The 16,162-nt window shown below is 35.5% G+C and overlaps 1 protein-coding gene across 2 annotated transcripts in view; it reads left to right on the top strand.

Annotated features, from left to right (window-relative positions):
• Window positions 1-16,162, top strand: part of LOC141450729 (lachesin-like) — a 338,800-nt gene that overhangs the window by 295,356 nt on the left and 27,282 nt on the right. For both annotated transcript variants that reach the window (XM_074121461.1, XM_074121462.1), the window contains 2 exons: window positions 6,724-6,852; window positions 9,056-9,191. In XM_074121461.1, the coding sequence (XP_073977562.1) occupies window positions 6,724-6,852; window positions 9,056-9,191 (265 nt within the window). The remainder of the gene's footprint in view (window positions 1-6,723; window positions 6,853-9,055; window positions 9,192-16,162) is intronic.

Consider the following 16,162-nt stretch of genomic DNA (forward strand, 5'->3'; position numbering starts at 1 on the left):
TGATTTAAGGCACGTCAACATCTCAAGTTATTGGCGCCCGGAGCACTTTTTTCAGTGCACTGTCGGCCTCCGGACAACATTCTCTCTTTACAGACAACACTGTCCATCACCGGGACAGTGAGCTGTAAGAAGCACCTAGGAAGAGAAAATCTAAGGATCAGAAGCTGGATTCGAACCCAAGACCTCCGCATGGGAATCAAATACGCTAACCGCATAGCTTAAGCCCTTCCCTTGGATTTATTATTATTATTATATTTTTGTGAAAAAGTTCTTCGACAACATTTTGACAATAGGTTACATTATTTTATACTCAAGTAAAAGTAAACTTAAAACAAGTCAAAAGATAATTATGTTTTTAAAATGGCAGGCAACTTGCTAAAAACTATAAAAATGTGGACTAGTTCTTTTTATAGTTTGGAAAAAATACAAACTGTAACTTAATACAAAAGATATTTAAGGCTTTTCCATTGATTCTCGATTATAATTTCAAAAATTATTTTTCAAAGGGGAAAAAACAGGACTTAAATTTGTTTGGAAAGATATTTTTAGAAAAATATCATGAATTTTTCTCATGGCCTTCTAAGTTACAAAGTTAAAATTATTTAATACAGTAAGTTTTACAGTATTCTTGGTATGCGGCTCAAGTTTTGGAACGGGGGGTTTATATTGACGTAATTTTTCCTTATTTTTTAATTTATTTATTTTTAAACTGTATTAAGATAGCTTCTTTTTTTTTCATCTCTCATCTGCTTATAATTTTACAGAGACTGATATTGGACCATTTTTATGAGAGGCATCACAAATTATCTGATTATTATTATTATTTTATTAGGTAATGCGCAAGACGATAAACTGCCTAAAATAATTGGAACTTATGGTTATTAACGTTTAGGCTCCTCTTGGTTTGAGGCCAATACAGGAATCAAGTCCACATTTATGGAGACCCGAATGGACAATACTATACCATCCAAAGTGTTAAGGCTAAATTTCAGTTATGGTTTGAGGCCAATACTGGAATCAAGTCCATTTTTATGGAGACCCGAATGGACGACAATACTACCATCCAAAATGTTTAGACTACATTTTAGTTAACAACTTCCTCCAGAGGATTGTTGAATACGACGACTCCAGACCCAATCTATAGGCACCTAGATCTAGATGCAACACGTCATTCCCTGCCCGGAGAAAAAACCTTTCCTCCAGAAGATCATGTGGCCACGGGTGACTTTTCAAGTGATTACAACATCTTGTGAACTTATCGCCATTTCTTTTTTAAGAAAAAAAGAAATTTCTTCCGCAATCACATAATTGTGGCACGCAATCTAGATGTTCGAAATTAAGGCCCTTGGTCTGGTGAAGAAGATACCAATAACTTTAGGGCAGAAAAATAGGTTGTCCTAGCTAATCGTATTCTGTAAAGTAGCTCACCCATCTATATTGTTATGAAAATTTTATTTTATATTTCTATATGTATCATAAATTATTTATCGAGAAATTTTGAAGCCATTATAATGTTTCTTATTTAGATCATATTAACGATTTACCTGTAGTAGTTTTACCCTTTTCCAGATAGTCGATGAGGATTATTCCTTGCGAATCCCAAAAGACAGTCGCCATAATCTTTCCGACCGAAGGAACGGTCTTCGCCTTTTTTGGCGCAGATTCCCCCTTGGTAACCCATTGTTTAGATTGTTCTTTGGTCTCAGGAGTGTAGTGATGTATCCATGTTTCATCCACAGTGACGAAACGACGTTTAAAGTCCTGCGGATTCTTCTGGAACAGCTGCAAACCGTCCTTGCAACACTTCACAGGATTTCGTTTTTGGTCAAGCGTGAGCAATCGCGGCACCTATCTTGCGGATAGCTTTGTCATGTCCAAATGTTGATGCAAAATATTATGTACCCGTTCATTCGAGATGCCCACAGCACTAGCAATCTCACGCACCTTCACTCTTCTATCATCCATCACCATAACATGGATTTTATCAATGATTTCTGGAGTAGTAACCTCAACAGGGCGTCCAGAACGTTCAGCGTCACTTGTGCCCATATGGCCACTCCGAAAATTTTGAAACCACTTATAAACTGTTCTAATCGAAGGTGCAGAGTCACCATAATGTTTATCAAGCTTCTCTTTAGTCTCTTGAGGCGTTTTGCCTTTCATAAAGTAGTGTTTAATCAACACACGAAATTCTTTTTCGTCCATTTTTTGAAAATCACTTGGTGTGTGTTCTTCCAAGAGATGCTACTAACTAAACATAACCTCGATACGCGCCAGTGGTGCTATCTCTTTGACTTTGCACGGACTTTTCAAACGACCCTCGTATGTATACAAATAAGAAAAGATTAATATTTACAAAGAAAAAAAGAAATATTTTTCAACAAACCTATAAAAACTAAAGTAATTCCAGAAAAATGTAAAGAACAAAAATAAATATTCAGTATGGAAGGTTGTGTTATTTTTAAAAGGAAAATGAAAAATAGTATACAAGATGGCATAAGGTTATTTCTTTGAATGTATTCCTTGATATATTTTGTTCAAAAAGTTAGTTCTGCTACTTTTGTTTGTACATTGTTTCAACAAAAGATGTGTAGTAAGACACACGAATAGTTTTACCTTAAATTAGACCATTGAAAGAAACTTAGCTGAACTTAATTTTTTTAAAAAAACTAAACAAGTTGTTCCAAAAAAATGACGTTTTTGTTAATTAAAACTGTATAACGGTATATCAAAAATTAGTAAATGAGTAGTTTTGGTGCATGAAGCTAGGTAGTAGCACTGTACACTTGAAACAGAATCAAATAACCTTTTCACTGGTTCACTAAATAAATTGTGCGTTATGATAAACAAACGTCGTGCAGTTTCTATAACAATTGTATTTTTTGTTATGTACGAGGTGTGTTCAAAAAGTAACGGGAATTTTCGTTTTTTGAAAAAAATATTTATTTATTCATCTACATTAATATTGTCGCCTTCAAAGTAGTCCCCTTCGCATACAATACACTTGTGCCAGCGCTTTTTCCAATCCTCGAAACACTTCTGAAACTCGATCTTTGTGATAGCTTTCAGCTCTTTCAGCGATTCGCTTTTAATGTCATCTATGTTTGTAAAACGACGGCCTTTTAATGTTCTCTTTATGTTTGGAAATAGAAAAAAGTCACATGGAGCCATGTCTGGCGAATATGGAGGCTGGGGCATCGTTAAAGTTTTGTTTTTGGCCAAAAATTCACGAACAAGCAATGAAGTGTGAGCAGGTGCATTATCGTGGTGCAAAATCCATGAATTGTTTTGCCACAAATCCGGGCGTTTTTTTCGGATTGCTTCACGCAAACGGCGTTGAACTTGTAGGTAGTACTCCTTATTGATTGTTTGACCTTGTGGCAAGAATTCATGATGCACTATGCCATTAAAATCGAAGAACACAGTGAGCATAACCTTCACATTCGACCGCACTTGTCGAGCCTTTTTCGGTCTTGGCGATCCAGAATGCCTCCACTGGGACGATTGAGCCTTATTTTCGACATCATATCCGTAAACCCATGTTTCGTCACCTGTTATAACACGTTTCAGTAGATCCGCATCGTTGTCGACTTCATTGAGTGACTCTTGAGCAACTTCCATTCTCCGCTGTTTTTGTTCGAAATTCAACAATTTTGGAACAAATTTTGCTGCCACACGTTTCATACCCAAAACATCCGAAAAAATTTCATGGCATGAGCCAATTGATATGGCAACATCATCAGCGACTTCTCTGATGGTGATTCGGCGATCGTTCATAACCATTTCTTTCACTTTTTTCACGTTTTCATCGGTTGTTGATGTGCTTGGACGTCCAGGTCGTTCGTCATCTTCAACGTTTTCGCGGCCATCTTGGAAACGCTTATACCACTCGTAAATCCTTGTTTTACTCATAGCAGACTCACCATATGCCTTTATTAACATTTCACATACTTTATTTCATTTTTTACGCAAAATTTAATACAAATTCTTTGATCCATTTTTTTTAACAAACAAAAATCGCCAAGCTCGAAAAACACGACTAACCTTAACGGCTGCCACTTAAGAAGTAAACAATGAATATTACTGAAAATTTTATCGTACTTCAGGGGCATGTGTACCAACATAATAAAAAAAAAAAATTTACAATCAGACTCTCCAAACCCGCGAAATTTAAAAATTCCCGTTACTTTTTGAACACACCTCGTATATAAAGTAAACTAAAATGTTATTTTATTTTGTGTACATATTTCTGTGTAAACAATCGTTTGATTGTAAGTTATTATTATTTTAAAGCAAATGTTTGAAACACTGTTTTTAGAGTAAATATTGTAATTTTCCGATATTTTATAATGATATGGGGTAAGTCTAACCTCAAAATTATTGGTTTAAATTTACATTTTTTTTTTTAAGGTTTACAGATTTTTTAACTTTCTCTCTTACTGTATTAAATTTGAGAAAATTTTTCAAAAGATTCAGATTTTTGTAATCTACTTTTTAGTGCAACGGATAATCCGTTTTTACAAATCCCTGAATCTAGTTTCTTAAAAAGAATGTTTTGTATAAAAGAGCAAAGTTTTACATAGGATTATAATAAAATTAGTGTTACCACGGAAATAGAATCAAATATAAGTGATTTTCTAAATTATTTGAAAGGAAAATTTCAAAACCTTTTTTCAGGAAACTAACTAAAGCTTTTATGCTAGAATACCCAGAGATGTAGGAAGGAACTTATTACTTTCAAAATATGTAACAAAAATGCCAAAAAAATTAGAATTACATACGTAACCAAAATTGAAGTAAAATTTGCTGATCGGAAGTCGCTAAATAGTTTTTTTTTTTTTGTAGCTTTTAACGATATTTTCCGAAAGTGTTATCTTTGATGTGAGTAGTATTATATTTTAGTAGTCAAATTATTTTTTAGTCAAAATTGTAACTTTTAAAAAAAAATTATTTAAAAATCATGTGTGTGTTCACACTACAAATTTTTGGTCTATTGAACACCTACATCTAGAATTAGAAATAGCAACATTTAGACCAATTGCTAAAAATTACTTTTTCTGACTTTAGGCTTACCTCAAAAGAAGTATTTCCAGTGTTATTTTAAAGAAAATGAATTAACAGCAGAATATGAAAGGCTTTTTCACTGTTATAAAGCACCTAATTTAATTTACTCAGTATGCAATAATTCCTGGCTTTATATGAGGGGGTGGAAAAAATTAAACAAGAAGCAAAACAAATGATCACAAAGAGACTAACTGTTAGAGAATAATCAGATTTCCTGTTATGTAATTACGTGGAAGGGAAGTTCAAGCAGTGGCGTTCTCTCAGATATTTATAATAAAATTTGTTGCTGAGTTAACAAAATCTAATTATAAGCAGTGTAAGTAAAGTTACATCCAGTGAATATTTCTACCAATTTTAGAATAATTCATTTTACTTGGAAATTGAAAATGTTATAAAAACGTAAGTAAAGAGAAGAAAGTATTTGTGGTTTTAATGAAAATTTCCACGAAAGCAAATACTTTAGGGAAAAGCTAGGTAAGTGCATTCCAAGCAAATGAATGAATAATTTATGATATTTTGTGATAGCTGGATTGACAATTCTCTCGCTCCAGCGCCATTTTAATAATTTCAGCCTTTAATTCTATTACCGTTGTTCCTGTGGGAAGCAACGTTAATATTGTATTTTATTCTTACTCCCTCTTGATCTACTGGGAGTCCCCTCATGTAGGGGTTATTCTATGCTTCTCATACTTTCCCTGTTTTATAGTACTTGTCCTCAGGATCAAACAAATTTTGTTATTGTGCTAATAGTGAGGCTGGTAATCGTTAGTATTATCACTGGAAAAAAAGAAGTCAATTCAATTGTAGTGGCCGTTAATAAAAAAGTAAAATTTAAAAAAATCCAGCACTGGGAATAAGAACTAATAGCATTATATTTAGGTGTGAAAATATCCCGTGCAAACAGTCACACGATTTTCTTTTACTGTTTGTAAGGAAAAGTCAGGTGAAGCACGAGAATTTATTTTAGTGAAATGACCCTTCAGAGTAACCGATTTTCAGCAATTTTGGCATTTCAATTATATTTTTAATTCTATTTAATTTACTACACTTAAGTGAACCTTCAAAGAAAGCTAATCTCTACCTTCCCTTCCAGAACTGCCTGAGGGAGGATCTTTCCATGGAAGTATGTAAATGAAATTCTCCAAAGACTCAAAAAAAAAAAAAACAGTTCCAATTAGAGATATGTAATTTCATTGTAATCGTCAGATTTTATGAACTGTATAATATGAATAAGAATGATATACATTAGTTTTTAATTTATCTTTTAAAGGAAATTTAAATGCTAGAATTTTTGGAATTGTACAACAGAAAATCGATCTTTTTATTTTATGATTTATAATTATTTATTTCTGTATTTTAAATATTTGTTTATACAATTGTTGCCATTAGCAACGACAAAGGGGAAGCTTATAACAGTTGTGGTAGGTTTTTTTTTGCCTTAGCAGTCAGCTGCATCTACCATAAACTTTTTAACCTAACCTGATTGCTTGCATAACCAGTCAACTTTTTCTGCTCAAAATGATGATCTACAGACCCCCAAAACGTTCTCTCTGATTGTGTGTTAGCAAAGGAATTTAACCTCATAAAAAAAATATATATATCGTAAAAAGGCTGTAATAATATATAACCCAGGTAATAAAATTTATCTCTTTTTTCCAGATGAAGTACACTATGGAGACATACTACCTCTATACAATATTGACCGAGGGCAAGCTGGGGCGTATCTTTGTATAGCGACCAACGATGTCCCACCGGCTGTTAGTAAACGAATTTCGCTCAGCGTTAACTGTGAGTACATAAATCAGTTTTTTATTTTACCTAGTAGGTTTTGACCTTCTTTTTTAGGCTGATATACGCGAACGATCTTGCTAAGATCTTTCAGATTGTCTTAGATTGCCGAATGTTTTTTGCTAATTATTATATTGTACAGATATTCCTTAGTCAATTATGAAACCTAGCGATAGCAAGAATATGAAATGGCGATTTCTTGCTATTTTTTTGTTTAGCATCAAATAAATTTTGGGTATATTTTTAAGGGCGAATAAGTTAAGATTTATTTTTCAACCGTATTGTTCACCAATCGTGCAGAAATCCTTGCAAGACTTATATAAAAACTTTTATACTGCCTTACTATTCGTCTGTTTGTTTACGAGTCCACTTTAGAGAGAAGATAACTCGCCAGGAATCTGCGCTTCTTTGGCAGCTAACCGTGAACCTGAATGTTTTTTAAGAAAACAGATTGTCATTATTTACTTTTGCTGTTTATTGTTTAGGTCCTCGGCCATACAATTCTTGGAGCCCAATATTCTACAATTGTTATTTCTAAAAGATATGGGAGAGCTTGTACCAAGGAGGAAATGAAAATAGGAGGTGTATTGTTATTTGTAAATTAATTACTTATGAAATGTGTTATTTTATGTAACGTGATTGCAAGACGAATCGCTCTTGTCACATTTCTGAACCGCTCTGAATTAGAACAAAGCTGCAATAGAGTAGTGCAGCGAGAGATTTGAGGTTAGGTGGTTGGGCCTGAATGTTGCATGTAAATAAACGCGCTGAAACCTAAGTCTCACACGGTATCTTGAAACTGTTGGACAATAATTGGCGTCTAAACTTGAACGGGTCTTTTTTTCTTTTATGTGACAACAGAATAGTGGATAAAGTTTGAAGGATTCGGAGATGCAGAAAAAGTTGAAGAAAGATGCTGGTCATAACAGGTCTGTGAACGGATTCTTTAGAATACAGCATGAACGTTTGGTGTGGAGTCACCTTTTAAGATCAGTGTATGGCAGGGGTTGGCAACTCGCGAGCCGCATGCGGCTCTTTTATCCAAATTGTGTGGCTCTTCAGCCTGCCCAAAATATATTGTATATTTCAATTTTATTGAAACGAATGAAAATTCCGTTTATTAAAGGTATTTTTTCAAAAATAATTTTAAATGCGATAGGTTCGAAATTGAATAGAATTACACAATATCAAAATAAAGTACTTGATTTATATTGTAAGACTGCCGCCTCTTCATTCGTTATTATTTATTTGTTTATTTACTTTGCAATATGTGAAAATAAATATATAAAACGTTTAAATGTTATTGAATATCATAAAATAATAATTTGTGAATACAAATGATCTACAGAGTTGTTGACACTATCATCCTTGCGGTTCTTGGTAAGATCTATTAAAACTATTTAAGGAGAAATGGCTCTCTACTTAAAATAGCTTGCCGACCGCTGGTGTATGGGCAAGTGGTACCAAGAGTGGCTAAGATTATCTTGTTCTTTTATTCTGCCAATATTTTTCCTAAATTTGACAAGAGTTTTCCGCAGAAAAAAAGAACATACTACTTTTTTTTAAATGTTTTTCCTCCAAAAAATGCGGTACTATTTTTAGAAGTAACTTATAAATAATTGACGAGAATGTCATCTCTAAAAACAAATAATACAAAGAGACAAAGGAAATAACAATCGTGTACAAATGACATACACTCCCGTATAATAACATTTAAAACGTTAATCCGATTATATGAAGACCGAGCTCTACAATGGAATTAAACTTGGACCGAGCTAAATAATGGGAATTAAAATGCGAGCCTTTATGTGTATTAAATATTCTAATCCCCTTTTTTTTTTACTTTAAACTAAATTAAATATTTTAACAAACTGTACGAAGTATATTTTTTTTATATATATAACAAATGGTTAAACCAACTTAACAAAAATAAGTTTCCTTTCTTTTCATTGGCAGTGTTTGAAAATGTTTTTAGGTATTTTTATCCATCCAGTGAGGGATGCTGTTAGGATGTGCAGATTTCTGATTTCGAGTTGTCACCTGGAATAAGCTCAGATTTTGGAAAACTTAACTTGAATTTAAATTTTTGTTTTATTTACTTTGTTGTTTCTTCAAAACCTGAAAGAGGTTATAAGTTCATATTTCTTATTTATTTATTTTTTACTTCTTTTTATTTACTTTCTTTGTTTGTTTTTTTTTATAGATCCGCCAGAGTTACGTTTATCCCACGAGGTGATTAGTGCACCAGTTGGAAGTGATATTAGAATCTTCTGCTATATTAGAGGTTACCCAATAGAGCACACATATTGGACTTATCGAAATTATACCCTTCCTCGCAGGTATGTGCAACTTTTAGATCCATTTATTTCATTTAATAGCTTTTCTACTGTATCCTAGTGTGTTCCTAGCGGAATGAAATGAATTGATTTCTGTATATTTCAAGCGATAACTAATTATTCTGAATTTTTCACGTGTTTTGTTTTGTAACTCAGCCATATTTTAGGTTAATTTTTGAAGTAATCTGCAACATTTAAACCAAATTCTTTTGTATAAGTACGAGGGTCGTTTGAAAAGTCCATGCAAAGTCAGAGAGATAGCACTACTGGCGCGTATCGAGGTTATGTTTAGTTAGTAGCATCTCTTGGAAGAACACACACCAAGTTTCAGCCAGATCGGTCTATTTCTTTGTGTTTGGCATTCGTTTGAATCGAGGAAGTCGAGTGATTTTCAAAAAAATGGACGAAAAAGAATTTCGTGTGTTGATTAAACACTACTTTATGAAAGGCAAAACGCCTGAGGAGACTAAAGAGAAGCTTGATAAACATTATGGTGACTCTGCACCTTCGATTAGAACAGTTTATAAGTGGTTTCAAAATTTTCGGAGTGGCCATATGGGCACAAGTGACGCTGAACGTTCTGGACGCCCTGTTGAGGTTACTACTCCAGAAATCATTGATAAAATCCATGATATGGTGATGGATGACAAGAAGAGTGAAGGTGCGTGAGATTGCTAGTGCTGTGGGCATCTCGAATGAACGGGTACATAATATTTTGCATCAACATTTGTACATGACAAAGCTATCCACAAGATGGGTGCCGCGATTGCTCACACTTTGACCAAAAACGAAATCGTGTGAAGTGTTGCAAGGACGGTTTGCAGCTGTTCCAGAAGAATCTGCAGGACTTTAAGCGTCTTTTCGACACTGTGCATGAAACATGGATACATCACTACACTCCTGAGACCAAAGAACAATCTAAACAATGGGTTACCAAGGGGGAATCTGCGCCAAAAAAGGCGAAGACCGTTCCTTCGGCCGGAAAGATTATGGCGACTGTCTTTTGGGATTCGCAAGGAATAATCCTCATCGACTATCTGGAAAAGGGTAAAACTATTACAGGTGCATATTATTCATCGTTATTGGACCGTTTGAAAACCGAGCTGCAAGAAAAACGCCCACGATTGGCCCACAAAAAAAGTCCTTTTCCATCACGACAACGCACCAGCTCACACCTCAGCAGTTGTGGTCGCAAAATTAATGGAAATAGGGTTCCCAACTCGTTTCACATCCCCCCTATTCTCCAGACTTGGCTCCCTCGGACTACTATTTGTTCCCCAATATGAAGAAATGGCTAGCGGGAAAAAGATTTTATTCAAACGAGGAGGTGATTGCAGAAACGAATGGCTATTTTTCAGACTTGGACAAATCCTATTATTCGGAAGGTATCAACAAACTAGAGCAGCGTTGGACGAAGTGTATAAGCCTAAAAGGAGACTATGTTGAAAAATAAAAAAGGTTTACCCCCAAAAAATTAAGTAGTTTTTATTTTTGCACGGACTTTTCAAACGACCCTCGTGATATCCTTACCCCTTTTCTTTTCTTTTTTCTTGCGTTATACAAAAAACTGCGATTGTTTTTCAAACATTACCCTGGAAGGTTGATCTACCAGATGTGGGAAGACGAGTGAGTGGGAGATGTTCGATATATAAAGGGGAGCGACGATCGTTTCCCCCTTCTCCGCATGAGATTTTTTCATAAAAAGCATTTTTAAAAAAAATGCCCTGCCGAGCCAGAAGCAAACTTCATACTTCATACGATAATTAATTATTCAATTTTTCGCCAATGAAAGCATAATGGAAGTTTGACTAGCTTTGACTGCGACTGCGCAGTGATCAGTTAAAATCAATAATAAACAATTTTTAAATAGATGTTTGAAAAAAAAACCCATATTTTTTCATTATGAAACTTGGCTTGACCTCCTTCTAACGACCATCTCCAAACAGCGGAGGTTAGTGTGTATTATTTTCGGACTCGGGGGACTTGGAAATTAAAAAAAGGGGGTTTTTCCGGGGAACATTCGATATCAAAAATTTGATGGGAAATACTTTTCCCACTCAGTGGAAAAAGCAAAAAAAAATTAGTAATTATTTCCCATCAAGATTACAGTGTTCCCTTTTCTTTTAATAATTGTTCCCGTTTTAATACTTTCCTGGGGTTCCCATAAAATTTTCTTTTTATGAAAAACACTTTAATCTAAGTTTATTACGGTACTTGCATTATTGAATGGCTAGGGATGAGAGGGAGAGAAAGGGAGAAAAGTTTATCTTAGCGATTCTATCCCAGGGAGAACTTTGCAAGAAGAACAAGAACACTGCGAACTGCTGTACAATTTCTGATATTGTTACAGGCTCTGGCAACTTTTACTTCTTTCTTTCTTGCGTAAAACTTTATTACAAGTCCAATATTGAACGGGAAAAAGGCTTTTATGCAGTTTCTAGGTGACGTTACCTGGCCCCAAGAGTGGGAGGAGATGTTCCAATAATATCTGAATTTATTGCCTTCATTACTTTTTACTGGTTGTCATTTTTTTAAATTTTTATTTTTCTGTCTTAGTGGCCATCAATTAGAGAGGAGTGGGGTTGAACGATGTTTTTGAATCGTCTTTTTGTTTACCGGAAATCCGAGTTAGCCGAATCTCTGTAGAAGGAAGTAGAGGGAGCAATTAAAGATCTTGGCGTCTACTGCGGGTATCCCAGTCTAAACAGCGTTGAGCGACACTTACGCCATAGAGCCTGCAGAGTGGTAGTTATTGTGCGTCAACCTATACAGTTTTAGCGAACCTATGGACAAACTATCTATAGCTTATATATACTTACATAAGCACCGTACACATTCTTATATATACTTACATAACCACACAGTTTACAGATGTGTGGTTGGTCCATTCAGATAACCATAGTAGATCTTTTAGGCCGGCAGTGGATTTGGCTTTTAGCCTCTCTCTCTCTCTCTCTCTCTCTCTCTCACTCACTCACTCACTCACTCACTCACTCACTCACTCACTCACTCACTCACTCACTCACTCACACACACACACACATATATATATATATATATATATATATATAATTTAACGGAAATGATGTTTGTATGTATGGATGTTTGGTACAATAGATGTGGGTAAAAGAAGTAAATCAAACCAAAAGAAAGAAATCACAGACTTCTTGATACTTCGTTTTGATATTCTGCTCTGCAATCTTTATTTAGAACGTGTTACAGTCCCAGATGAAACCACCCGTACAGCAGCAGTCCTCCAGTGATGAAACTTACACCTTCCTCTAAGAAAGTTGAAGGTGAAAAAGTGGGAATTCGTCAGTTTAGGGTTTCTTTGGACCTCCCTCAATATATTCTCCACTAAAGATCCAAGTAAAATGTATACCCCCTCCCACAGCAGCCATCCCAGGCTCTCTCTAAGAAGCCCCAAATAGAGCGTTAAGTCGGTTGTTAACCATCCACGAACTAGTGATACCCAAAAATTACCACCAGATGTTCTCAGGAAGGCTTCCCTCCAGTTCAACGGCTCAATACGCACTTCGGGCTTGTCCAAACCCTTCGAAGTGTACATTCAGCATGTTTTCATCTTTCCTTATGTCGTCGGTTCTGAAACCACACCGATGATGTACGCTTACCTTCAGTCGTTTTTAAGCACAACTATGTCGTGCGTAACATGCAGAAACATCGTCATAAATGCACCTGCTGTTAAAGTATCTTTGTGATGGACGTTCTTGTATCATTATTATTTCTTCTATACGAGGTCTGTAAATTAAGTAATGAGACAGATTTTTTAAATTTTTTTTTATTAAAAAAGAATTACAATTCTATATTGTCACCTTCAAAATAACTTCCTTCTGAAGCCACACAGCGCTGGAGACGTTTCTTCCACTCCTCATAGCAGTGCTCCAACTCCGATACTGGAATAGCCTTCAGCTGGTCGGTTACAACCGTTTGAATGTTTTCGACACTGTCCCAAAATGAGTTCCCTTGAGGTGATTTTTTGCAACTTTGGGAAGAGAAAAAAGTCACAAGGACTGAAAGTCAGGCGAATAAGGAGGCTGAGGAGCCACAGGAATGTTTTTACTCGGCCAAAAACTCTGGTTTATTGAAATTGCTGTGTGACAAGGAGCATTATCGTGATGCAACACCCACTTGTTCTTGATGTTTAGTCACATATGTATGACCCTTTTTCGATGTTTTTCAAGAACCTCTCGGTTAAAGTGTTGATTGACCGTTTGACCTTGAGGTAGAAACTCTTTGGACGATTCCGTGGATTTCGTAAAAAAATACAAATCAGCATGCATTTGATTTTCGACTTTGCCATCCTTGCTTTTGCCTTGGGCCTTGGAGAGGTTGAAGTGTGCCACTCCATGCTCTGGTAGCGCTGCTGTAATCGACCAGCTGAAGGCTATTCCAGTATCGGAGTTCGAGCACTGCTATGAGGAGTGGAAGAAACGTCTCCAGCGCTCTGGTATGGAGCTGCCAAAACATTTGGCGAATTAAGTCTCTTCCCACTTCGAGTAGAAAAAGGAAGAAAATTAATTTTAACCGTAATAATTTGGTTTTATAAATAATGTTTTGTTAAATCACTTTAATTATTCTAAAATAATATGCCGATGGTTCTGTTCGTAAATTATTATTATTTTCTATTTATCTGAATCAAATTCCAAATGATAAATTTGAATTAATATTTAGATTTGAGTATATATGGGGAGAATATATTAATGCTAATGGTCCATAAAATATGGAAGAGAGAGGCCATTATTGGTGTGGTCTGGATTTAGATGTAATGAATCTACGAATCGGACGGAGAGATGATCGGCCAAAAACTCTCACGCATTAATTTAAATCTACCGGAAGTGGAATAGGGTGTTTTGTGATCCAAGTGCGTATAGATAGATATATTATCGATATATTTTCAGTACGATATTATTTACATACGTACTTGCAGGTTAGCTTAGTGTGAAAGCGTGGATTTTTTCGGGGTTGGGGTGGGGTGAGGCTTGGTGATTGGTGGATTTGGTGTAGCTCTATTGGAGGGAGAGAGAAGAGGGACTGTGTGAAGACGAGAAAGAGTTGGTGTAGGGGGTGGTATAGTAGGGTTGGCCTAGTGGAGTGATCTGGTGGTATATCCGAGGATAACGACCATTTAGACAGTACGGTGGCTGCGAGCCAGTCCCTTCATTACGGCCAAATCGCTCCCTCTCTCTCTTGGACACACTCTCCAGCTTGGTCTCTCTCTCTCTCTCTCTCTCTCTCTCTCAAACAGTACCTGCTAGACCTCCCCCCAAAACCTCATTCAATCTTCAATCTACTGTGTGCGTCTGTGTAGCATTGTTGTTGCTTTTTTCCAATTGCCGACATTTCCCGTTTTGTACATCGCAAGAGTAACATTATTTTCTGGTTTCTTAAAAAAATTCTTTCCACTATTAAATCATTGTGAATGTTCTCTGATGAAAGGGAAAAACACTTTTCATTTATCGTTGAGTTTTACGTAATTGAATTTCTTTGAAACTTTAAATTTATATATTTAAAAAAAAAAAAAAAAAAAAAAAGAACTCAATTTTATACTGTGTTCAGTAAATTGGTTCAATAAACTACAGGAAGTCAGTGAATTTTCTACGAATTCAGATTTTTCATTATCTATTCTGCCCTTGTTGTTATAGGTCGCTCTATAAGTGAGGCGGAAATATAACTTCAGAGGAAAACCTAATCACTTGAAGTGGCTTTAATCAAATTTTTCCGAGAAAAATGTTCAAAATAAAAGTTTAAAATGTAATTGATTTCACAATAAGTATACCATTTGTTTTTAAATCGATTCTAATAAAGTAGCAGCCTTTCCGGTCGGTTGGTTTTCTCCAAAATAGGGTGGCATTTAATGAGTGCATCTAATTTTGAACTTTTCTAGGCTTTTCCTTTTGTTTAGGATTTATGCAGACCATAGATTCCCTTAGGCTGGAAACATAGTGGAGCGGCGATGATAGCGAAGAGCAAAGCGGCGAAATCAAACACAAGTTAACCGTATGAGACCGCGCATAATGGGGGAGCAAAGCGAAGATAGAGCAACGCTATCTACAGGGTGTATGCGGAGGAGTGGTCGAAACTTGGGGAGGTGATTCAGCATCTCAAATGCAACAAAAAATATTCTCTTCACTTTGGCCTGATTCTCAATAGTGTCCAAGATATTTGCATTTTTAACTATTCCGTCGATATTCGCGTTTTTCGCCATAAAAACGGCCGTAACTTTTCTATCCTTTATCCTACAACAATTCTGCTTATTCCAAACGAAAGAGCATTAAATTTCTTATAAATTTGCTTGGTACAGAGCCTTAAAAACGATTCTTATAACTATGAAATTTTTACTTGAATATCTAAAAATTTCGTTCTCGATGATTTTTGTTAAAATTTTCAACTGCATTTTCTCAATGGTTAATGAATCAAGGAATCACATAATTTCAGAAAAAGTTGCGCATTTATTGAGCTTCAAGATCATATGGATTTTTTGGGTTTTTAATAAAACCCTACCCCGAACAGAGGGGTGTAAATACAGAAAACTGGGATTTTGCGAACTGACTTTTCATTACTAATTTTCGCCGCTTTGCTCTTCACTATCATCGCCGCTTTGCTCACCACTTCATTGTGTTTCCAGCCATAGTCAGAAACCCTGTCGCATGCATTCACTCTCGATGAATTCGTAAAAAGAAAAACATTACTTATTTTCTCTTACTTTTCTAGTCCAGAATTAAGGAACTTCACAAGGCATTTTCCGGTCTATAAGGAGAAAACTATATCGAAAATATGGACCGAAATTTGATGTTTGAAGCTGTACATTTATAGTTGAGTAAGATAAAGTAACTCTACGTGGTAAACATTTTTTTTTTTAATGATTTAAAGCGAGTCAACATCTAAGGTTATTGGCGCCCGGAGCTTTTTTTCAGAGCACTGCCGACCTCCGGACAGTGCTCTCTCGTTACACT

Source organism: Rhodnius prolixus, unplaced genomic scaffold (assembly GCF_049639745.1).
Source record: "Rhodnius prolixus isolate KJV_2025 unplaced genomic scaffold, Rpr scaffold_8, whole genome shotgun sequence".
NCBI lineage: Eukaryota > Metazoa > Arthropoda > Insecta > Hemiptera > Reduviidae > Rhodnius > Rhodnius prolixus.